The 24,741-nt window shown below is 47.3% G+C and overlaps 7 protein-coding genes across 7 annotated transcripts; 3 read left to right on the plus strand and 4 right to left on the minus strand.

Annotated features, from left to right (window-relative positions):
• Positions 1 to 4,099: 4,099 nt before the first annotated feature.
• On the minus strand, positions 4,100 to 4,825 carry EDB91DRAFT_1045321 (uncharacterized protein; the record flags this gene model as incomplete). The annotated part of the gene is made up of 1 exon (XM_041313178.1): positions 4,100 to 4,825. The coding sequence occupies one exon, from the start codon at positions 4,823 to 4,825 to the stop codon at positions 4,100 to 4,102; it is 726 nt and encodes a 241-aa protein (XP_041182229.1).
• Positions 4,826 to 5,853: 1,028 nt separating this feature from the next.
• On the minus strand, positions 5,854 to 7,146 carry EDB91DRAFT_1243778 (uncharacterized protein; the record flags this gene model as incomplete). Its single annotated transcript, XM_041322337.1, has 3 exons — positions 5,854 to 6,543; positions 6,591 to 6,599; positions 6,628 to 7,146. The coding sequence occupies 3 exons, from the start codon at positions 7,144 to 7,146 to the stop codon at positions 5,854 to 5,856; spliced, it is 1,218 nt and encodes a 405-aa protein (XP_041182230.1).
• A 1,047-nt stretch (positions 7,147 to 8,193) lies between these two features.
• Positions 8,194 to 8,983, plus strand: EDB91DRAFT_1298505 (PWI domain-containing protein; the record flags this gene model as incomplete). The annotated part of the gene is made up of 6 exons (XM_041324951.1): positions 8,194 to 8,206; positions 8,264 to 8,358; positions 8,412 to 8,543; positions 8,598 to 8,787; positions 8,851 to 8,904; positions 8,940 to 8,983. The coding sequence occupies 6 exons, from the start codon at positions 8,194 to 8,196 to the stop codon at positions 8,981 to 8,983; spliced, it is 528 nt and encodes a 175-aa protein (XP_041182231.1).
• A 1,309-nt stretch (positions 8,984 to 10,292) lies between these two features.
• Positions 10,293 to 11,975, minus strand: EDB91DRAFT_1234866 (uncharacterized protein; the record flags this gene model as incomplete). The annotated part of the gene is made up of 8 exons (XM_041321255.1): positions 10,293 to 10,341; positions 10,429 to 10,574; positions 10,628 to 10,727; positions 10,812 to 10,934; positions 10,986 to 11,179; positions 11,226 to 11,334; positions 11,386 to 11,555; positions 11,943 to 11,975. 8 exons carry the CDS (start codon positions 11,973 to 11,975, stop codon positions 10,293 to 10,295), a joined length of 924 nt encoding a protein of 307 aa, XP_041182232.1.
• A 43-nt stretch (positions 11,976 to 12,018) lies between these two features.
• On the plus strand, positions 12,019 to 12,608 carry EDB91DRAFT_1078292 (uncharacterized protein; the record flags this gene model as incomplete). Its single annotated transcript, XM_041315002.1, has 5 exons — positions 12,019 to 12,080; positions 12,133 to 12,180; positions 12,226 to 12,430; positions 12,497 to 12,518; positions 12,568 to 12,608. 5 exons carry the CDS (start codon positions 12,019 to 12,021, stop codon positions 12,606 to 12,608), a joined length of 378 nt encoding a protein of 125 aa, XP_041182233.1.
• Positions 12,609 to 14,039: 1,431 nt separating this feature from the next.
• Positions 14,040 to 17,983, minus strand: EDB91DRAFT_1078293 (uncharacterized protein; the record flags this gene model as incomplete). Its single annotated transcript, XM_041315003.1, has 15 exons — positions 14,040 to 14,191; positions 14,240 to 14,504; positions 14,553 to 14,653; positions 15,202 to 15,286; positions 15,492 to 15,591; positions 16,108 to 16,181; positions 16,235 to 16,405; positions 16,467 to 16,717; positions 16,840 to 16,893; positions 17,089 to 17,177; positions 17,236 to 17,260; positions 17,306 to 17,535; positions 17,644 to 17,714; positions 17,809 to 17,862; positions 17,966 to 17,983. The coding sequence occupies 15 exons, from the start codon at positions 17,981 to 17,983 to the stop codon at positions 14,040 to 14,042; spliced, it is 1,740 nt and encodes a 579-aa protein (XP_041182234.1).
• A 5,523-nt stretch (positions 17,984 to 23,506) lies between these two features.
• On the plus strand, positions 23,507 to 24,313 carry EDB91DRAFT_1027698 (uncharacterized protein; the record flags this gene model as incomplete). The annotated part of the gene is made up of 3 exons (XM_041312660.1): positions 23,507 to 23,590; positions 23,642 to 24,195; positions 24,250 to 24,313. Coding segments are annotated over 3 exons (702 nt in total), but the record flags the coding sequence as incomplete, so codon positions are not given.
• Between the last annotated feature and the right edge of the window lie 428 nt (positions 24,314 to 24,741).

Below are 24,741 nucleotides of genomic sequence, written 5' to 3' on the forward strand. Positions count from 1 at the left end.
TGACAGAAGTGAGACATAGGTGCCCTAAAAACACCTGGGGATTGTCAATTGGTGCCTCCCTGTTGCCATCCGCCAGCTCACCGATGGACTCTACCCCAATGACGTTAAAATAATCTTTTAGCGCGTCAAGATGTTCTACCTGGTCAAATGGTAGCCAAGTCCTGTCCCTGGACTTCCATTGAATTTCAAAGTCCGTGTCCATTTGGGTGCCTTTATGAGACAGTATCCGATCGACAGCCCATTCGCGTTCCATGTGGTCATCGAACTCAGTGATCTGAGTTTCAAGCCGTCTGGGGAATCGACGGTCATCATTAGGCACGTGGATCCGTAGGTAAGATGAGTGAAACACAGGATGTACACCCCGCTGTTTCAGCCTGCTGGGTAGGTCTATTCGATACAAATTATTCCCGAAGTCTTCCAATATTCGGTAAGGGCCGATATACTTGGGTATGAACTTTCGTACTAATCCCTTAGGGAAGCTAATGTTTTTAGACGACACATATACTAGGTCGCCTGCTATGAGGGGGCTGGCCCTCCTATGCTTGTTAGCCTCTCTTGTCTGCTTGACACGCGCAGCCAATATCGCATCGTGCGTGGTGAGAACTGTCACCTTCATTTTCTGGGCATATACTCTTACCCCTGAGTACTCAGTTGAGTCGGGCGTTTCCCATATCATTGGCCGAGGCATGCGACCTGAGTTGATGAAGAACGGCAGGTATGTCATAGACTCATTGTGTGCTAAGTTTATCGCAAACTCAATCGCAGGCAAATGCCCTACCCAGTCTGTCTGGTTGGGCGATATGACGCATCGTATCATCTGCATCACAGTCTGATTCGCGTGTTCAGTAGATCTGTCTGTTTCAGGATGGTAAGCACTGGACATCTTCTGTTTGATACCGATTAGCTTATTCAGGTGCATCCAGAATCCGCTCATGAACAGCACGTCACGATTGCTTATGATCACTTTAGGTAGGCCATGGTGTTGATACACCTCCGCGAACATTGATTCCGCTATCTCTTTAGCATTGTAGTTCGTTTGGCTTGGCACGAGGTGCACCATCCCCATGAATAAATTGATTATCACGGTGATGCTGTCAAATTCCCTGTCCCTATTGCTCGACAATGGTAGGGGCCCGACAAAGTCCATGCCAATTGCCTCCTAAGGCTTTGATGGCACCTTCAATGAGTGTAATAATCCCATTGGTTTCTGGTTTGGTGGTTTACTCCATTGGCAGGTTTTACACGAAGCGCAGAACGCCTCCATGTCAGGTACTAGCATTTTCCACCAGACGTACTCTTGTAAGTACGACATCGTCTTTTGCGCGCCCAGATGAGCCAACAATGAATGCGCCTGGTCAATTAGAGTTTCGCGCAATTTTCGTCCTTCCACCAAGACATCTGGGATGCAGAGTAGTACCCTATCCTGCAGACGCAGCCGCAGGTACCCGTCCTGCAACTAAAAGTTCTTATACGAGCCAGGTGCATCAAGTATCATTTTGAAGAACGAGTCTTCCTCATAGCGCCCCTTTACCTCGGAGAGCAGTGCTTCGTCCTCAGGGTACGTTATTGGCAGCTTAGCCGGCTGGTATTCAGGCTCTGTTAACCCTTCTTTTTGGTTTTCAATTTCTTCCTGTGTCGCCACGTGCAGCGCCTCATCTGGTTGGCTAAGTTCAGGGTTTGGCACCATCAGGTGCTCCCCCCCTTCCTTTCGTTCACCAGGGCCCTTTAGGACGGAATGATCCCCTATCCACCGCGCAAATTCTGCTGACATCTCTGGGCGTCCTGTCTCTGCGGGCTCAACTGGCCCACGTCCCCTTGGTCGAACTCTTCGGTTCATGGAAGGTTTGGGATTGCCTTCCCCCAAAACTCTTCAGTTCATGGAAGGTTTGGGGTTGCCTTCCCCCAAAACTCTTCGGTTCATGGAAGGTTTGGGTTTGTCCATCCCTAGAACCATGGTTTATGAAAGGTATGGTCGAGCCCATACCAGGAATCGGATCGCTTGGCCTGGCCGCCACCCTCGCACTACGACGAGGCAGGTCGGCCATCGCCTCCTTGCCCACTGTCACCGGCATCAAAATGATGTCTACCACCGAAGACGGGATGGCATCCCCATCGAGGGTGATGTACTCACTCGGCGCCCTGACCGTCCCTGGCTCGTCAAACTTGTAGAGGCAAGATAAAGCGTCAGGCAAGATGTTCTCCTCCCCAGGGAGATATTCTATGGTAAAGTCAAACTCGCCTGTCGTCTCCTGCCAATGAGCCTGACGCCCTGACAGGTTCTTTTGCTTCAAGAAGTGGACCAAGCCCTTGTGGTCAGTCAGCCAGGTGAAGGGGACACCCTGCAGGATGTCCCGATGTCTTGTCATGCTCTCCACCCCTGCTAACAACTCTTGTTTGTGCACAGGGCAGTTATGTTGGGCAGACAACATTTTCACCGAGTAGAACGCTGCTATGCGCACTTTTCACCAATCGTCCCCCTGTGCAATTATGCCGCCAACACCTGTGGCGCTGGCGTCCATCATCATCCATATCCTAGCGTGCCCTGGTGAGTAATCTAACAGCATCCTACTGTGTGGGGCACACACCGACACATAATGTTTAACCTCATCAAAGGCACGCTGTTCTGTGTGTGTCCAATGGAACAGAACACTATCCGCTGATGCTTCTGACAGGACCCCCAAGGGTAACCTCACCTGGTGGATATCGTCCGCCAGGTACCCTACCAAACCAATGAACCCATGGCACAGTGTGCGGTTTGTAGGAACCTTCCAGGCCAGGATCTTATCCACTTTGGCAGGGTCCATCTGGATCCCATCCTTGCCAACCACACGTCCGAGGATCTTTATCTCGTCACACAGGAACTGGAGCTTGCTCTCACTCAGGTAAAGCTTTTCCTGCTCTAAGATCTTCAAAACCTTCTTAATGTGATCTATATGGTCCTCCAGAGTATCAGAGTAGACGATGATGTTGTCGAGGTACACGTCCATAAATTTCCTGATGTACTTGCCGAACAAATGGTTCATCAGCACCTGGTAAGTGGCTGGCGCATTACAATCCCCTTGCTGGATAACATTACTGACCATATTCCCATCAGGCGTTGTAATGGCAGACCGCGGTACGTGCTCAGGTATGATTCTGATCTGTTCATAGGCGTCCTGACCATCGATCAAGGATTTATAGTTCTTATGCAATACTCTGCGCAAGATGCCCTCCATGTCAGGTAGGGGTGACGAGAGCTTCCTAGTGTTGTTGTTGCGCTCATGCAGATCAAACACCGTCCACAGTCGATCTGATCCAGGTTTTTTTAAAAACAGCATCGGGACCGTGTTCCCCGCGCTCGTCACTTGCCAGCGTCCCAATGCAAGGTATGCTGCTCTCTTCTCCGACCACTGTGGTCTCATTGCCTCTGGGCAACACGATGGTCGCCATGGGTACACCTTTGTCTCGTCAATCAATGGGATCGTGTGGTTAATCGTGCATAACGGTGGCAATCCTGTCACCGCTGCCTTTATACACAGTGGTCGCACTAACTCTTTTAGGTACTCCCGAACCTTACCAAGTTCCTCGGAGTATATGTGTGCCACATGAGATTCCAACACGGAGACTTCGTCGCCTTTCATTGGCATGGGCAGATTGCTCCCCACAATGACCTTTGGTGAGTTGAATCCCACTGTGACCTTATGCTGGTATAGGAATGGCGTCCCTAATATCAAATTGTAGTTTTGTAGATTTATGACATTGAAGTATTGTTTGTTATCAATACCTTGATACTGTAAGCGGGCCTTCATGCCTGTAATTCACTTCGGAGCACGAACCCTGGACCGCGAGCTGGATGGTTAAGGGATTTTCCAGTTGTGTCAGAGGTAAGCACAACTGTTCCGCTAAGGTTAAAGACATAAAGTCCGCTAACAACCCAGTGTTGATCAAAGCACGAGCTGGGCAACCATTGATGTGGATGACCACAACTATCAGGCTTGGGCAGCAGTCGCGTGAAGTCCCGAGTCAGTGCGGCATTGCACTGCAATATGGGGTATGTCCCTGCAGGGACTGACACCCCATTAAACTCTATGATGTGCACTAACCCGTGCACTTGCCACATTCACATTGGAGGTATGGGTTCTAATATATATCTCGCCAGCTTGTCCAATTGACAATCCATTGGCGATAGCAACCCGCAATCTAACAGCCGAAATACATCCCATTCACAAGTCCACTCATCAAACTTGTCCTGCAGGGCATGGTAGCCTGCGGTGAGTCGCTTTGCATACCAATTAGTGATGTTAAAGTGTCTGTTCATTAACAGTTTCTCAGACACCGTTGCCGAGAAGGACAGCACGGTGTCGTAGACTTCGTAGAGTCCTTCACCTACGAAGCAACACTCGAACCTCCGCAGCGCTCTACATGCGGGCCCATCGTTTGGGTACTGGGACCATGAGTCCAATAGGAAGGTAGCGTGCTCTGCCAAGGCGTCTCCCACAGACCTGGACCTCCAGGTATGTTGACGCTCACTCCTCGTGAGGTCTCGTTTATTACAGCCCCGTCTTAGACCCAGGTGATGCCAGTACCAGTGATCTAGTTCGAATAATGGATTCATTAGCGACGCAATAGGTATGGTAAGCTCTGGATCCAGCCTGCATCCTGAGTCCATTATGACATATTCATTCTCAGATACCTGGTACAGGTAGAAACGGTCAGTGGCCAGCAAGCCCACGTCGTCTGGGGCATCCCCAGGATACAGTATCCCCGAAAGCTTGATGCAAGCTCGCTCAGCTAACGCGTCACCCATGCTACTCGTGTCGGGGTTGGCTGTTGTCTCCCGTATCATATCAGTGAATCCTATGGAGCCGACAAAAGCTTCTCCTCCGGCTTCTGTCGCCTCGGCCAGTCCGTGTAATCGATCGACCTCCCCTAGGTCTACCTCAATCCCATAGCTCGACACACCTGGTGGTCTGCCCAGTGAGTCCGTTTTAACGTTATTCCACTCTGGGCAATGACGAGATTGGTGTCCAGGTTGTTTGTACCTGAAACACTTCCCTTCGGTGGCCAATCAATCATGCTCTTCCTTGGGCAGCGGCTTGAACCGCTTGCCCATTGACGCTGGGGGCTTTCAACCCTCGTCTCCCCTTGGGCAGGCCCGATCTCCTGGTTTCTGGTCCTTAGACCACGGCCTGTCACCCTTCCCAGCCCCTGGGCCCTTCTTTTGATCGTGCTTGTGCGGCCCCTTGCCTTTGCGATTCTTCTCAGGGGCAGCAAAGGAGCTTTCAAGGTGCATTGGGTCCTTCCTTGACCGACGGTCCCGTCCCACAGGTACTGATTGGGATATTTCAATTATTTCTGCCACTGCCAACACCTCATTAAAGGTGGAGACCTCAGGGTTAAGTTCTTTCTTCCATAGCTCGCGCTGGATGTCCGTCTTGAGCCCAAACCAGAGTCGTTCGACCTGATGTCGCCAATCATGTTCCAGAGTTCACTGAGTTCGTAGAAGTAAGCTCTAACTGTCTTGTCATTCTGGTAGCAGCGCTTAAGCTTGGTGTGCAGCTTCGTCCGGAAGTTCACTGGGAAGCAATGGTTGAAGAGTTCTGTGAAGAATTCCATCAACCGCCATTGGTAAGGGTCCCTAGCCACTTCGCGGATATAGAACTCATGCGCTTTTCCAGTTAGGTAACGCGACAGGGTAAACACACGTGCCTTGGACCTTACGCGACCGTCCTTCACATAGGTGGTGCCTTCAGTAATGAATTGGTGGTATGCCCTCGAATCGGCTTCACCATCATACACCATTGGTGGTACTGGTCTCAGGATGGTGGGTCTTTTCTTCTTTGCCTTTCGCTTGCTTGACGATTTCCTCGTTTGTCATCTTCGCGACCCATCAGTGTCTGAGCTGCTGGAGGACTCAGTCGAGGACTCAGACGTCATCGTTTCGTCAGAGTCCTCATCGCTACTATCAGAGCTATCGTCAGATGGATCTGATGGGACTTTGCCCTTCTTCCTGTCCGACTTTGCCCTCTTCAGGGCCTGCCCGATGTAGCTTTGTGCCGTCACCTGATGCACGGGTTGCATGGTCCGCGGAGCTTTGCTGGGCGCCCGGGCCTTGGATGAGGGCTTAATGGTCCTTTCTACCATTGCTCTGACTGGTTTCAGTCGCGTAGAAGCGCTATTCGTGCCCTTGGCGAGAGCCTCCTTCTGCAGCGGTTCGCGCTCTGCCCTTCTGGCCAGTTCATGAATCTTCTTCTCGTATTTACGCTGCATTCTGGCCTCCGCCTTGCGCACGGCCTCCACCGTTCTCTCCTGAATGAGTCTTTCAATCTCATCTTCAGACAGTTCGTTATTCACTGCTGAATCGACCAGCTTGTCGGTACAAGTCACTTCCTGATCAGCGTCGGTGTCCTCAGCAGCAGCTTTCGCAGCATTCCAGGCTTCAAACGCCACATGCTGGGCATCTGCATTAAGGTCTTCCTCGTCCAGGTCCGCTGCCCCCCATTCCCTGGGGTCAGTGGCCTTTCCTTTGGAGGGCCCCGCCATCTGCTGGTCGGGGCTGCCAGCCTTCGTTCATGAGTGCAACCGCGATCGTCTTCGATCAATACGCTCACGTTCATCATCTGTTAGTCGACGCTCAGCCTCACGTACGAGGCTTTGCTGTTCTCGAGTTAATGTGGGTGAACTCTCATCCACGTTATTGTTTTCCCCTGAAGAGGTTCCCTTACGGTTTCTCTTATGCTTTACCGCAATCCAAGGACGATCGTCATCGTCGGACTCATCGCTTTTGGAGTCTGGACCCGCTTCACTGAGAGCAGGAGGTATGGTTTCATTCAAAATCTCGTTTATGTCTTCCACTGATTCTGTATTATACACAGGGGTAACATCAGCCACTGAGACCTGCTCAGTGGTTGTCTCCCTGGCAGCACGAGGCCTTATCCAGGGGCTACTTGCCCAGACTACGTCACTATAGGAACGAACAGTCCTGAGGACGGAGGTCTCCGATCCAGCCACTACAGGAGCGGCTGTCTCAGGGTTGTCGTCATTGTCCGTAACATTTGGGGGGGAGTCAACGGGGGTAGCAGGCATAGCACTGGGGAGATTAGGAGTCAGGAGAGCTCCCTGGGTGCGTTTGTTGGTGGGATGTAGGTTGTATCTGTTTGTTGTCATGTTGAGAGTGTCTGTTGTCAACTCGTTGCCAGAGGTTGGCCAAACCTAGGTTATTGAGGAACGGCAGTGGGGTTGGTTTAGATAAAGCTAGAGTGAAGGTGAAAAAATATGTGATGATGGCTCGAAGTAGTAATACTTGAGGTGAAGGCACACGGAAAAAGACTTAGACAATCTGTGCAATGTCACCAGGTAATAGCTTAGTTGCAAGAACGCCGGGCTTTACAATACTATCTACCGGGTCTTTTATGTGTTTTTCGGTAGACAAGCCATGTGATATAAGTAAGTACGCACACAGCGTGGTTATTCGGAAACTCTAGAACCTGAGACAAGGAATATCAAAAGGAAAAGATAACCAGTCACATGGTATAATAGAAGGGTGTTGATTGGTGGCTGTGCAAACACCACAGGTGGCTTACATACACATGACATATGGTTCACTGCATCATAGACACCTCTTTCCCTTAGCTTGTACCTTACCGTCGTTGTCGTTGTCATCTCGCAATCCAGAACATGGTTCTGTTTGTTTCGTGTGTTTCTTCAGTGTTTCTTGTCATTGGCCACGACTTGTTTCCAGAACCATTACTCAAATAGAATGGAATGCAAGTTTTTTCCAGATTTTTTTCAGAGAATACAAAGCCATACATATAAAAATGCCCCTCATACAGATTTGACCAGGATTGTGTGCCTGAATCGCCTGTGGCCATGTGATCTTTGGGTGCACCCAAATATGCGGATCAATTGATGATTCAGAATTCTGAACTGTCGGTCAGTCCATTTTACAAGATACAGGTTGCAGCTAATCGATGATAGTGATTCTGTGACATCACTACCGAACAGCTGCATCATCTGAAATCAGACTCGGATTCTTGACGGTCGGTCTGCTTGATGAACATTGAAATTCAATTTGATTCAAATTGTACCGCGCCCGCCACCCTCACTGACTAAGTGCGCCTTGATGCATAGGAGACTTATCCCAAAACCGTAAAAATCCATTAACAAAGGTCATCGACGCTCTCAAGCCAACCAAGTTCTGGTTTTGTGCAAGTCATGGCTGATGCAGGTGCGTTTTATTTACTGAGTGCTTCAGGTCCTGCTCGCCGTCTGGAATATTTAATAGGATTCTTCAAAGGCACTTCTGCCGACCAAGAGTATCGCTTCTCTGAAATGAAGTTGTTGAAGTCAATGAAATTTCCACCAGAGTTTGATAAAAAGGTGCGCCACCCCAAGTCTGGTCCTGTTAATGTAGTTCTTATCCCGTTCTCCAGGTAGACCTCAAAAAAGTAAATCTCAATGTCATACGCCCATGGATCACCAAAAAAGTCACAGAACTCGTCGGCTTTGAAGATGAAGTAATCATCGAGTATGTAATGGGTCTCCTTGAAGATCCAAATCACACCGTAAGTATTGTTATCTGTCCAAGAATTTTTCATATTTATTATATTTTCCATTAGACTCCAGACCCAAAGAAAATGCAAATAAACCTGACAGGTTTCCTCACTTCGTCAACAGCCTCTTTCATGCACGCTCTCTGGTCTCTACTACTCGAGGCTCAGGAGCATCCCGCAGGCATGCCACAGATGTTTGTGGAGGAGAAGAAAGAAGAAATGTGCAAAGCTCGCAAGGGCGATGTGCATGCCATAGGTGAGAGAGACAGGAGGGCCCGTCTCGATGAGATAAGAGACCATGAAAGAGGTGAATGTGCAGGGTCTTCCCTTGGCAAGGATCAGGAAGAAATAGGTCAGAGTATTGATATTAGGGGTATGTCAGGGAGATTTACTGATAAGTAACATCAGGTAAACGACCCGAAAATGATAAATTATTAGAAGACTTTATCTGATCTAAAATATGCACAATATCCATCAAAATTGTACTCCTCATGAGCATGCTTTGAATACTTGGACTTAGTTGGATAAATACCGCCAAATGCATAATTGTGACAGTTTAGTCACAATCACTTGCCAGCTTATCACTGAAATGGCACATATTGCAACACCCATCAGACGTGGCAATGCAATATTAAGTTGTTGAGACCAACCACCGTCGCCTACTTGAGGACCAGCTGCAATACACTACAATTCTACCCTACCCTGGTGGTGGCATGTAGCCTTCAACTGCTTTTACTTCCTCTGTGATCTCTGAACTAATGACAGTGTCGGATAAACTTTTATATAGTTGGACTGTGTTAGACCATAACTGCCAATGGTTCAATGGTGCCGAGTGTATCCAATGCAGTATCGAGCTCTGCCAATGTGGTTGCCTTGTGCAAGCAGAGCTTGTCATTGTACCCTCAACAAGTACCCCCTTGGCGCTGACCTTCGGTATGCGGTTGCAATTCCTGCTTGCATTGCTCCAACCTGCCAAGTGCACAATCTGTGCGACGAGCGGCAGTGAATTACCATCCTCCCCAACCTCGACGAGCTTCAATAAGTATATGCACGACAAGATTTGTATTCTATACTCCCCAACATATAAATTAATGACTGCATCAGATAATTTTTTATTTGGCTGGACTGTGTTGGACTATAACTGATAATGATCCAATGGTGCCAAGCGTATTCAATGCAGTATCAAGCTCTGCCAACGTGGTTGCCTTATGCAAGTAGAGCTTGTCATTGTACCCTCGACAAGAACTCCCTCGGCGTCAACCTTAGGTATGTGGTTGCGATCCCTGCTTGAGATACAACAAAGGTACACGAAAATAGTTCCTCGTTGCATGTTCCCCATTCTCTCTCTAAATGCTGCTGATCTTCCAAGGTCAGTCATTTTTGGATGGGGACTGCTTTTAGTCCCATGGTGTGGAGGCATGGCAGTGTAGTGCCATCTGTCGGATAGCCGCTTAGCTATGGTCATCATATGCAATGCAATTGAGTCATTTTTTTCTCCACAAACACACTCTAAAGGGCGCTTCTAGATAAAATCTTAGAACGACATGTTGTATTGGCCAAAGGCGCCAAGGCATTGATATTGGTCAGGTGATTTTTTCCATCGGAATTTAGTCGAGGCATGGTCCTTGTCTGATGTTGACCCCAGATCAGCAAAGTGAAAGCAGACCGTCATTAGATTGCAATACTATTTACTACAGACACATGAGTATATAAAATCTATGAAGAGACAACATGGAGGTTTGTAGCTTGTCTGAGGGCCATTCATTTTTGTCGTATCTTGAATAAGGCACTGTTGGCTGCTGATGGGTCTCTTGGCAGCAGAGGAAGCGGGAAAAACTTGGCTGAGGAAGTGATAATGTATCAGCCTTGGTGACGTGGTGAAGGATGCTAAACATACCGATTCCACCAAGTCAGCAGCTCGTCAACTTCCTTAGATTCCTCAGGGTCTTCTAAGAGATCAAGGAGGCTATGGTAGAATGTCTCAGAGTCTGTGGTCGTGTCGGTTCGCGAGAACACTGAAGATGAGCTTAAGGCGAATCGCACCTTCACTCGTATGTCAAAACTACTCTGCCACAAAAGTATCATTATTGACGAACCTGAGTTGCGATATAGGCTATGGAGGCCATGGTGACAGAGTTCATGCCGTGGAGGCGAGCATTACCGGATCGCATGGCTTTGGGCTCTCTGTCGACTGAACTTGGAGAGGTGAAAATGTGCTTGTAGGCCTGTTGGAACACGATGTAGTAAACGGGCGAGGTGATATCACGAGTGCGCACTCACAGGTGGCTCCTAAGAAGACCGGACCATGGGTCATCATGATCATAAACATAGTGGGCGTACAAGAAGATGAGCCATTGATCCCCACAGACTAACATTTCACCACTGCGAAGATCCTCTTTAATCCTGTTAATTAAAAATCAGTGCAATATTCAAGGACGGCAAACCGAAACATACCGAGGATTGTTCCAATCCAGCCCAGCGGGACAGAGGAGAGATCCAGTGAGCTTATGGTTGAATCTGCGGTCAATTTTGGAATTTCTGTGTAAAGGAGGCTGTATCGCTTCTCCTTTCGGGGAAATCCAATCAAGCACTGCAGACTTCAACGTTTTTGTGTCGTCACCTCTGGCACCTGCGGCTCCCTTGCCAATCTGTAAATTATGAGCGCGAAATCTGGCCATGCAGATAATGATATACCAGCTCCCCAACGTGAAGGATGTCCTCATCGGATCCATCCTTCAATCGGTCCAGAAGGCCGGGGTAGGAATCTAAGAGTTGCTCAAAGACGTGATGTTCTCGCCGCTCTCTATCAAGTACGTCAGTCAACAAGCGAATACAGATTGTGTATGTCTCTTACTCTGCAGAGAAGTCTTCCAACAGAGTGTCTTCCATTTGCTCCAGTCTTAATATACCATTGGTGAGCAAGGAAGGGTAGTTGCAGAGCGCGAACACCGTTCGACCAAAGTGGCGTCCGTGGGAGACGAGTGGATTGGATGAGGAGCTGGGGGACAGGATGAGCGTACGAAACTTGTATTCAATTGGGACAATTTACGCTTTTTGCGAGGTCCCATTTGGAGGGCAGATGAGCCACGTTTGGCCGAAATACTGGAAGTGGTGTCCTGGGTGGTCATGGAAGCTGGGAGGAGAGGATAGCATTGGCTTCGCAGATACTGAAAGTCGCTTTTATCCCCAGCATTACGCTATGTAATATCTCAGGGAAACTGGTAGCCAGAGTGGGCACTGAACTTAACTGGTGGGCAGGGCAGTAGGCACGGTACGTAACCAGTGGCCAGAGCAGCAGGCCAAACGGTGGGATTACGGTTCGCCAAAACGGTGGCCAAGGTGAATATTCGTTAACCTTGAGCTGAAGGGGAGCTACAATCTGATGGCTAGATTAAAGTGTGACATAAGTACCACCATAGGCATATAGCTCCATTGACCTTGCATCGTCTCATGGCAGCTCGCCACTTTACATCTGCCTAGGTCCAATATGTCGCGTCTCTCATGCCAGGCTTTCAAACTACAAGGACATAGTATCAACTTAAACCTGCGGTAAACCTAATGCACCTACCCGGAGGTGAGACACGCTGATGCCTTTGCTTAGGATTGAGTTAGTGGGCCACACAAGTGAAAGCGACGAGGAACTCACCAGGTAAAATCAGTCAATACCATCAATTATTCTTGAAGTCCATCATAGGCTAGCGAGGATGTTGATGATAACAAATCAGCAAGGAACGACAAGGCTTCCCTTGTGCTTCTGCCAGCAAAAAAACACTGAAGATGGCAAGGTGGACTCCATTGCCAGGCTGAAAGAGCGCCTGCAGCTGGCAGAGATGAATTGCACAAGGCTGGAAAATCTGTACCAAAAGTACAGACTTCGCTGGTTAGAGGAAAATTACCAGGTAAGGGTGATGGAAGAATACATACCAAGTGGAATCAGCACTTGTTCTCCTCGTCAGATTGCATAGGACGCCCCTTCTCCTGCTCAAAGTATGTCGGACGTGAGTGGCCCTGAAAATAAACTGACTGTATCACCCAGGCGAATACGAATTTGAGGTTGAGCCTGAGGACCGAGAGTAAATTCAGAAGGAGTACTGTAGTGTTTTATTGTGATAATAAACCAATTTTCTCTCGATCGCAGGCAGCAATGAGCCGTATGACAGATACAGGATACTACTAGATAACATCGTGAGCCTTGACATTGTAAGACTATTTGGACCCACTGTCATGTCTTCGGAAAGTGCCTAATACTCCACCACCTTGTCTACTGTCAGATGATGCAGCATTTAGCATTGACTCACCTTGCGAGCTCCAAGGCCTTCAAGAAGACCATGATCATGTATGGGCGTCGAGATTCGTGTGGTCGAGAAGATAAGATCTACCATATATAGAGCGGCTTGGAACACAGAAAAACGATATGAATTGATCAAAAAATGATTGAGACGAGTGATCTCAGGCGCCTGGAGGATGGAGTCGTAGAATTTCATGAACAACCCCATCCAAGTATGGGAGATTGGCCTTTAATTGATCATATGTCGGATCAGCGCCAAACACAAGCAGTTCCTCTCTGAGTCTGGTTTGGACATTGGAGTGTTGCGATAGCTCGATCAGTGCCCACTGATCATCACATGAATAGTGTGCACATGCGTTATCGGACAGTGGACTTACCGTAAGACTAACTGCCAATGAAGAGTCAGTTAATATGACAGCAGCAGATAAGAAATCAACTCGCTGGATGTTGTTTCATAACCCACAAGAAGCAAGACCTTCATCTGCAAGATGTCATACCAATGACTCTATGAGCGCCAACGAAAGGGGTGTCTGCACATATGTCCATGTCTCTCAGGCATAAGAATGTGCTATAGCTCTTGGGTCACGTAGCACAATTATAGTCTGTCCAAGGACACTCGGAATCGTATATGCTACCCCATACTCCATCGTCCAATGCTCAAACATTGCAGCACTATCTTTGGATGAGACGAGGTCGTGCGAATTTCTGCGAAACACCATATATGAACCTGGTACTGAGGTGGGCCCCGCAGTTGAGTCATCTTCAATCACCAGCGAAGTGCCCTCAGGACTTTGACAAAAGCCCATAATGCAGCAAATGAACGTGCAACATTGAATGCACCCACCAAGAAGCTAAGGGTGACATATTGCCTGCCTGAATTGGGTATGCTTAATAGATACTACTAGTAAGATGTACTATGTGAGGGTCGAGGAAAGAAAGAATTGGAATATTCTGAGTTGGTGAAGCACAAATATAACTGTTTAACGTTTAACCATGGTCAATCAGTGATCCGCGGCAGCAATACAAGTAGCTTTGCCACTCTTAAAACTGGAGTGAAGTCCTCTATTGTGATTACACCAAAATAACACTGATCGATACAGTAGCTAGCAACATTCGATACAATGGCAGTATATAAGTCATGAAGGTTAGGTCCAGTGGAATGGCTAAAAATATTGTCATGTACACAGGATGTTGATCTTAGTCTGGTCTAACTCATGGCATCACCAAACATCGATATCATCATAGTCTTTGCTGCCTGTGCCATTACTGTCGTCATCCTCATCCTCATCCTTGTCATTGTCGTCATTGTGGATGAGGTCTACTTCCTCAGGTAGATGTCGTGGAACAATCAGATCTGGGGATGTGGACAAACCTACAAGGGCATCAGCAATGGAAGGGAGCACAATCAGCTTGTGCTTACTGCCATCACAGAAGCTGCACACATGGGAATTTTCAATAGCCATCATGTAGAGCTCCATCTCAGCTTGGGCACGGCATAGCTTTGCCTGCAAGATGAGCAAATCCAGCCCAAGGTTATGCAGGTGAGCATTGTTACACCTAGTAGCAAGGGACATCACCATCAACCCTGCCTGCATGGCCAGTTCTGCTTGGAATGCCTTGAAATTTTTTTCTTGGACGCCGGAAGTGACCCATGTACTTGACAGAGAAAATGAGGAGCCAATACACTGTAGAAAGACAGTGAGAGCAGCCAAGCAGATTATCACAGTACTAACATTCAAACTGATGGATGTTGGTCTTCCTGCTTGCGAGGCTGATTGACCGAAGACTGAAAGAGTAGAACCGTCCAAACGTAAATTTTTCTCAATCAAAGGTTCTGAACACGGAACAAGGTGGTGGGCATTGTTCCTCATTAGCCAAGCTTTGAACATCTCTGGTGTTGCTATCAAACAGGCTAAAGGCGCACAAGGTAAAGGTATGTAGTTGGCAGGTGTAACTGTTTGCATCATGCTTGGCCTGATGGCATGCTTGGTTTGAGCTCCAAAGTGTGCTACAAATAACAAGTGGGTTCAGACCGCACAGCCGCACTTAAATTTGAATAAGCTCACACATCCAGTGTTGTTCCAAGAGCTCGATCACCTGACTATACAAGGACACCTCCATCTGACACTGTTTCTTCCTCTCGTCCATGAGAACTTGCTCTACAAGAGCATGCCTTCCACCGTCCCCACCAGTACAGATATGCTGGTGCCTGCGCAACATTTCTTCTTGCCTCACCTCTATACTGCACTCACCGATTATTTCCCAAAGATCGCCAGAATAGACTCAATCTTTGAGCAAAGATGACAGAACATATAATTCAGTTTGAAGCTATGTGACCAGAAAACGATCAGTATATACAAAGACGTGAAATTACCAACTGACCTTCTGACTTGCAATCAGTCCTATATAGGCATCCAGCATTTCGGAGCCCAGTGAATTCAAGAGTTGAAAAATGCTCGTGCGAGCACTTGAGTAATCAAACAGATCCGAAGAAAGACAGGCTGGCATATTGAATCAATGGCCACACATGAGTTAGTGCGATATGCATAATAAACGGTATTTATATGTATGCACAGCGGTGGTTGAATATTGAATGTTGAGTGCCTACAGCCTCCGCGGAGTTAAGATTGGTGGGCAAGCTGGTAGGCATCAAAAAGATATAAATAACTCACCCATGGGCCATCAACTTTCTGCCGCCTTGGTATTACCAGTTCTGCAATTGCAGCCTCATAAAGATCAGGCAAAGCACGACTGGAAGCCTTGGAAATCATACTGTATATTCCAGTAGAGGCAAATTCAGAATCAATTTGTGAGGGATATATTGTATCTACTACTAGTAGTACTTGGTTTTCAACTTGAACGTTTGAACTTCAAGACCGTGACTCGCTGTCACGTGGGTCTCAGAAGCAACAAAGTTTTTTTATAAGGAATGTGAAATGCGATGGTATTGATAATGCATATGATGACTGTCTTCCTAGCTATTGGTATTAGAATATCCCTACGGATGTACAACTAATCCGCATCGTTCATCATTCATTAGTTATTAACGCGTTGCTCCAATACAAGAGTCGTTCCTCATCATCGAATCAGCCCAGGACCGAAACTGGCGATCATCAATGGAATTATGAGGCCCGCCCCAATGATGAGTGCCAGCATGCATCTGATCTTTGCAGATAAAGATAGTCCGAATTCAGCCATAAATATGCCTGCGAGAAATCTGAGGATGGAAAATGCCAAACTACAGTGGTCCCGTGAGTAATAAGACATTTCGATCCAAGTTTTGATTACCTCGTCAGATACAAAAAACTTGGTATACTTGCAATGATTGCAAGACTGGCCATCTTCCCTTGTAGGTAATACACCTGTCAAGTTAGTAACGTCAGGCCCGTGTTACAAAAAAAGAAATTGTTCAAACCACAAAGTCAAGGGATCGCAGTCTGTGACTAAAGTGTTGTGCCATTGCACCCCCGATAATACAGTAGAAACTGAGAACGAAGGAGATGGAGCACATCATTTTTGTGGTGAGTTGTGTGCCTAAACCTGGGACAGCAAGGATGCTGGCATTGACTGCCATGATGACACTTGCCTGTCAGAGCAGACAAAGTTGTAGTAAGCGTGTTCATTTGGGTCCGTGACAAAGCACTTACCACGGTAGCTTGAGCTTTAGCCTGGGCGCTGAAATCGTCAGTAAAACTCCTAATGTCCACCCCATTCACAAGGCCATCAACGTAAATCTTTTTAAGGCATCTGAGGACCATTAATGGAATCCAAAGCATAACGACTGCAGCGCCAGCCATGAAGGGAGAATCTTCGAGGTCTCTACGTTTTTTGGCCAGTGAGTGCATTCGTATTAAGCGAGCTTCAGGTTGGCCATGATGGTTCAGGTATTCATGATGACCTATTTTGATTGTTTAATTCAGTAATGTCTGGCACGAGAAAACGATATCATACGGAGCATGTGCAATATTTTGCCTTGTGAAAGATGAGTTTTATGATTGCCAGTTTTCCTAAATCACGCACCACAGATTGCGACACCTGGTCCCTTCATGATCCCATCAGATTTTGCAAGTTCCTCTGTGTCGGTCATCAATTTGATAATGTTGAGAGATGAGATGAAGGTACGTGCCAGCAATGGTCAGCTCATCGGTCATTTCCTTCATCTGGTCCAGAGTCCAGAATATTGAAGCCGCTGTTGATTGTTCAATGGCCAATGCTTCTGTTTGTTGTTCAGGTCATTTTGATCAGGCTCTAGAACGCTAAACAACTCACCTACATGATACCAGTTCAGTTGAATTCGCAAAGCTCTTATTTCCAAGAGGGGTATTGTGATTTCGTGAGGAAAATATTCGACATGTTTCCTACTCAATCAGTGAGAAATGTTCTGTGTCAGTATAACATCCTTTGTCGATCACTCACCAATATTGAGCCTCCAGTTCGAGTCCTGTCTAATAAAGTCCAAGAATCAATGCACAAAAAAGCAACATACTTTTATGGTTCCAGTGCGACGCTATAGATTCCTGGAAAAGAAGGTAGACATTCACTGGCTCTACCCAGGTAATGATATGATTCTCTGGGACGATGTAATAGTATGGATAGATTTCCTTCTCTCTCGCTACGATCGGCTCCACAACTAGCAAATATCGCTTTCCGTTTAGCTTGGCTCTTGATGCTTCAATCCAAGACTCGAGCCTCTGGAGCCATTCATCTGAACAAGTCCTTAAGTTCATTTCGACGTATGTTGTCTTTATTACCACAAAGTGAGCGTATAACTCCAAATACTATGGCTCCTGACGGGTGAACCAACTTGGTCCAATCCCCACGCACTTCAGTCCTGTTGATGCCGCGGTTAGGTTGACATCGTCACAAACGAAGGTCACTAACTGAGGCAACTCGATCTGCATTGTGTCGATGTCATAATCACGATGTAGAAAATCCCTATTTTATTGAGTGGTGAGCACTTGGTGTTCGTCCTGTAATAACCACACTCACCGTGACCGTGCCATTTCGGTGTACTGCCCAAGTTGCGTTGGCCAGATAGGGATACTGCAATCGGGCAGCTGCGAGATCTGTTAATCAACTCTTTCAACTAGGGTCTTGCATCACAGCTAGATGAACAGCTTTAGAACTCGCGACTGAATGAATGTACCGTCATGGTTGTAGCCATGGTTCAACATTCACATGATGATAATCAGTATACTGGTATTTTATATTCCACACCACGATCCTGATCATAATAACTCCATTTGGAACAACCCTAAACCAGGGATATAATTAGCGACCGTGCAGACTACTGGCAGTTGAAGTGATCGTGATAGATATAGTAGGAGTAGGGTAAGATGGCACCGTAGGATCGTACTCCAGTGTGTTAATATGTATGTAGTCTGTGGAAAACTCAAAATCAGATAAATCGTGATCTTGCATGGAGTCCGAGATATTGTACAATGCTAAATTATGATACAACTGTTGTAGCGCTGAGGTGTGAGGGGATGAAGATATGCTACAACTTGGTATATGATGATATGGATGCGTTAGGCTTTGCTATGCAGTGAACACCTAAGGCGTGACAATCAACCCTGATTCTGAGTCATTATAGCTACATAAACAGGGCAACATGTGTGATCATGATCATGCTAATGAAAATCGTGTGACTCACCCGAAGTGTTGCTTTCACCTTGTTTACAACACAGATAAACGTGGTTTTTATTGCCGCGGCCAGACCGCGCATGGGCAGTGCGGCGACCGATTGAGCAGGACGCTGGATATCTTGGGTAAGCCCATCACTGAGAAGTTCCCGACGGACTTACCGAATTGAACCATATGTCAACCTGCGTCTGATAAAAATTGTTAGTTACTGGTCGCTGATTACAATTGTTACTTACTAAAACTCTTCTGCCTTTCATTGGCAATGATCCCATACAAGCTGCGTGATTTGTGTGAGACATCTAAGTGTTATAATGTGTTATGTTTCGGGGGATTGACAGCTTAACAGGGGCCAATTACCGTAAGTGATGCAAATGGTACTACTGTGTATTGGCGTGGGTAAAGCAGATTATCAATTATCTATAACCGGAACTTCAATATTCGATCGTGGCGAGTATCAGGCTACCCAGCGCCAAACAACAAACAATATCAAAATTACATAATTCAGTAACTTATTTTACATCATTGTGGAGTGTCTATGTAAATGCTTTGGAATATCCTCGCAATATTTACGTTGTATCATAGGTCTTAGTCAGTCAGTCACACTGTCCGTTCATTGTCAAGGGCCGCAGCTTGTGATAAGGCTATCAGATTGGTTTCGATGATGGAGGGCCTTAGTACTATCAAGCTGAGTGATGTAGCGATATAGATATGTTATGAACAGAGCGTCACTGACTCGATTAAAGCGTACTGTGACCGTGGTACACGCTTTGTCACACCTGAACAGATATGACGGCTCATTGATGGCCTTGCTCCTACTCGCATGCATTTTTTGCAGCGTCTAAACAGGACCCAGAACTCCCTTGCAGGAATTCCATCACCAATAGAAGAGTTGAGTCTGTTCAACAGTTCTGTTTGCTCCCTGTGGGTCCATTCAAGTCAAATAGCCTCAGGCAAGACTTCCTGTTCTTTATTGTCCGTCATGAACCTGCAGTGCTGCAACAAAGCAATCATACCTCTTTGAGGGTACTGGAAGGCGGCTGAGGATGGTAGCCAGAAGTACTTATCTATTTTCACTAGGTGATATTGAGTCTGAGATCTTCTTGAGCATGAAGAATATCGAACCTTGGTATCCACATCTATTGGTTGCACACCTTGTGGTCCAATCAGTCTTTTTGGTACCCTCATCCCACCAAGAATACACGGCAGACTCTACATACACCCCTCTTCCACCGCCATCAGCACATAAGCAGCATGGGAATCTAAAATCGTATCCATTGTGGTGCATCTCTAGATGGGATGGCGGAATTTTTTTTTCCATCACAACCGATAGGCCTGCGTTTTTTTTCGAGCGGTGTCAGCTCAACATTTGCATAGGATCCCAATGCCATCTCACCAACACCATTTGATCATGGACTCCGAGGCACTATCATAATGCATGAGGGCGAAGTTGCATGTCATAGCCTCCACAATCATTCTGGCTAACCGTCGGGCGGCTTCATGGTAGTCAGGGGGGGCAGTAATGGTTGAAGAAGGTGAAGATGGAGCTTCCATTGCCAGTGAGTGATCCAGTGTAGCAAGGACGTAGGACATGTTTTACCTCGCTTTTATGATGCAGCAACTCAGCCTATGTCATCATGCCATCATCAAGTGCACCAGCCTGCTGTGTGGCCCACCATCATAATGCCAAGGCTATTCAGAAGTAATCACACTGACTCACCATCGTTAGTGACCAATTTTATTGTTGCCAAATCATAAATCATTCCATGCGGCAATCTTTTATCATTGGGCTCAACTATATTGTCTTTAGCTCCTCACGCTTTCTGCTCCTCATCGTCATGGATCAGGCTGACTCGTTGTGGGCCCCAATCACCTTCAGATGCACCTGTACGCGTGAATTCATGCATGAGAACGCCTACAGTAAACATCAATGCTCATGCACAAAGGGCAGGAAGCAGTTGTTTTCCACTTTATCTAAAGCGAAGGACCTTTTGGGTTCTGCAAAACGGTCACGAGTCGATGGGTATACCTGCCTTAGCACTACATCTTCAAGTGCGCACCCCCACCATCCATGGGGATCGTTCCCGTCTGCTAAACAGGTCAATGAGCCATTCAACGTGGAGCCTGAGCCTTTACATGTCTGCTCAACTCCACCAAGAATGCACCACCCACATGAGGTTTCGGGTGCAGGACCTTTATTGCAGGACCATCCACCCGCCGCTGCATCTAGTGCTGGTATTGGCACCGTGCCTATGGAAATAGATGAAGATGAGGGTTTATCACTGGCACAGCAGAGGAGCCGACGTATTGGTGTTCCCATGCCACTACAGTATAGGCAGCATGAGGATGTGCTCCCACAACCTCTTCCAAGCGCCCCCCCTGGCCATACTACCCCAGCACCAGAGCTTAATCCACCGGGACCAACTGACGTGTCCACCGGTGATCGTGCTTCTCTGCCAGTTCCCCCTTTCCGCACTGCTAGGAATGTCTTTGGATTGATTCGCCAGTTCTTCTCATCCACCCCCCCATCTCACGACCCGGAAGAAGCAGTAACGCTCCAAGATATCAGTTATGTCCCAGCTGTTGCTTCAGCAGAGCTAGATGCCCTTGCTGAGACTCACAACGTTTCATTTCACCCCTATCCCAATCAATCATCTTTCGAGCTCGGTCATTGGTACTGGAATGGCAGTGTACAGAAGTCCCATCAAAGCTTCAAAGAGCTGATTGATATTGTTGGTCACCCAAATTTTGATCCCGATGATTTCCGGAGTACGCCATGGGAAAAAATCAACTCGAGACTGGGTGCAAGTATTGACAACGACGAGAGGGACGAATGGGAGGATGAGGATGCAGGTTGGCGCAAAACGCAAGTAACTATTCAAGTTCCCTTTTCTCGGACCACAGCTCAGCCAGGCATTCGACTGTACATTGCAGCAGACCTTTACCATCAATCTCTCATCTCCATCATTCGTGAAAAGCTCTCAAATCCTCAGGATGATGAACTTTTTCATTACAAACCTTACCAACTGCAATGGAGTGCTCCCCATCTTCCCCATGAGGTTGACATCCAAGGTGAACTGTACACCTCTCCAACTTTTATGGACGCGCACCGTGAACTTCAGGAGTCTCCTCAAGAGGAGGGATGTGATTTACCATGCGTGGTCGTCGCACTCATGTTTTGGTCAGATGCCATGCACCTGACAACATTTGGCAATGCGAAGCTCTGGCCGTTGTATATGTACTTTGGAAATGAATCCAAATACTGCTGTTGCAAACCATCCTGCAATCTGGCTAACCATGTGGCCTATTTTCAAAAGGTGCGATTACCCTTCTAAAGTTTCCTCTTCAGTGTTCAAAACTGATGTCTTGGCAGCTGCCAGACTCATTCAAAGATTTCGCTGGTACTTACACTGGAGGCAAGGGGGTTGGTCGCGAGTGCACAACACATTGTCAGCGCAAACTATTTCAGGCTCAATGGAAAGTCTTGCTCGAACACGAATTTTTGGAGGCTTATGAGCACAGGATCGTGATTTTGTGCTGTGACGGGATAAAACGCTGATTTTATCTGCGATTGTTTACCTACTCTGCAGATTATCCTGAGAAGTGAGTCACTAATGTTCTCCAAAGAAATCCAAGCTCACCAAAGCCAGGGTTCTTGTTGCGACTATTTGGCAGCTGGGAGGTTGTCCCTGTACACGATGTCTGATACCGACCGCTCGCCTTCATAATCTGGGAATGAGCCATGATTGGCAACAACATTCAACGATGGCACAGTCTCATACCTTGAGGAGTCAGCCTGTTGCTACCGCGCGCAGGTTCATATACGAGAAGAACCATGGCATTGACAGTGCAGCAGTCGAGTCGCTTCTCAAGCCTGATTCGTGGGTACCGAATTCAGTGAGCACGATCATCCATCTTCCTTGTGGCCTTCACTCACCCTTGATTAGAACTCGCTGTCAGACAGCCTTAGCGTGTTTGGATTCAATGTGTTTGTTGCGCTTGTCGTCGATCTCCTGCATGAGTTTGAACTAGGGGTTTGGCGTATGCTTCTAATTCATTTACTGCGAATACTTTTCGCCTTAAATAAGGACCTGGTCCACAAGCTTGATAGAAGGTGGCTAATATGTATCCAATGAAGGCCCACCACACTCATCCACACCTCTGACAGGTACAGACAGGTTCCCCCATTTGGGCCCACAACAATTAGGTGATTCTCTGCCAACACCTCTGAATTGTCGAACTTGGCTGCACGAAACTTCAAAGATCTTCTTCAGGTATGTGTTTGGGATAATTCTCATATTGCTTTGTGAACTAACTTGGCACGAGTGTTCTATCCCGGTCTTCGAAGGCCTGCTCCCTGAAGGTCACAATAAAATTATCATGGATCTCCTTTTCATCATGGCACACTGGCATGGACTTGCCAAGCTTTGCATGCATTCTGACCTGACTTTAGCGATCCTCGACCAACAAACGACCGATCTCGGTGAACAATTTCGTAAGTTTAAGGCGACAGTGTGCACTGCATACAGCACCCAGGAGCTCGATCGTGAGGTTGATGTGCAGTCTCATTGGCAAGCAAAGGACGCAGCTAAGCGGACGGAGACAGGCAAGGCGAATGGCGTTGGGCGAGGAACTGCAGCAAGTACCAACGCTAAAGGGAAACAGAAGGCCAGTGCAGAGCAGTTGCTGGATACACCCTTACCAAGGCAACCGAGGAGAAAGAAGTCATTCAATCTTCAGACCTACAAGTTTCATGTGCTGAGGGATTATGTGACTTCCATCTGTCGCTTTGGAACCACAGATTCATACAGCACAGAGCCAGTAAGCCATAATCTACTGCCCGTCCACCCTCTAACTCAACTGCTATTAGGGGGAGTTGGAGCACCACACACCGAAGGGTAGATACCGCTGAACTGATCACAGAGCATTTGTTCAACAGCTAACTCAGATTGAGCGGTGTCAAACGTGCTTGCGCCGCATTAAACAACGACAGCAACAACGGGCTTCTCATGCAGAGTCAAACGAAACCGCGAGTGATCCCTGGCTACACCACCACATCAGCCAAAGCGAGAAGCTTTACGATGAAGTTGGTCATTACCTTCGCAGTCATGTGGGAGATCCTGCTATGAAGGTAGCTGACCTTCTTAGAATTTATTCATTGTCATTCTGACATGCGTCTTAGGACTTCCTGCCGCGGTTAAAAGACCATATTCTGGACCGTATTGGCCCGGGAGCTTCTGGACCTTCTATGGAGAAAGCCACCCATACCACCGAAGAATGTGCTTCCATTCTCTTTAAATGTAACAGAATCTATCACCACAACCTGGTGAGGCTCAATTATACAACTTACGATGTTCAAAGGGCTCAAGACGTCATCAATCCGAGAACCCCTCATTGCAACATCATGCTGCTCCAACATGATGATGGGCACGATGGTCACTACCATTACACCAAGGTCCTCGGTATACACCACGTCAACATTGTTCACACCGGGAATGTGTACGAATCTCGTCGAACAGAGTTCCTTTTCATGCGGTGGTATGAGTCTGTACAAGACCATGCATGGGAAACGCATAATTTGTGCCGTGTTCATTTCCTGCCTCTAGCGAATCTGGGCGCTGTGCTGAGGGCATGTCATATTATTCCAGCTTTCTCTCGAGGCCAGCACAACTCGAATGATGGGATTTCTCCCATAGCGGGAGATAAACACGATTGGAAAGAGTACTACATTAATAGGTGAGTGATTCTGTCCGTTTTTGGCCATGTCTGCTGATTTTACAACTCAATTAGTTTTGTTGATCGTGACGCCCTCATGAGGTTTCATTTTGGCCTCGGGGTAGGGCATGTTTACTCACATAGTGCGGGGGTCTTAGAAGCTCATAACTCCGCACCACAACATGCCGGCCAGACAAGCGCCCAGGTGCAAGACAAATGTATTGAAGACAACCCAACGGAAATCGCCCAACCACCTGACGGAAAGCGGGATGAACAGGATGAAGAGGGCGATTACCTTGGTGTCGAGGAGCCATGTTTTTTTGGGCCGGAAAGGAATGCAAGCACAGAATCGATTGTCGAGGCACTAGATGAGATGTTCATGGACTGCACCCTCGATTATGATTACGAAAATTAATGTTACACTACAGCGCGATCTGATTTCCTGGCTGGCCTTAATGTGAAGTATGTGTTACATTACTCGATGGGCACAATTTTAATTACTCATGGACTGCCCACCACGTCTGCCCACCGCCTTGCCCACCGCTCCTGCCCACCACACATTCCTAG

Source organism: Suillus paluster (assembly GCF_016628075.1).
Source record: "Suillus paluster strain FC165 chromosome Unknown EDB91scaffold_5, whole genome shotgun sequence".
Taxonomy (NCBI): Eukaryota; Fungi; Basidiomycota; class Agaricomycetes; order Boletales; family Suillaceae; genus Suillus; species Suillus paluster.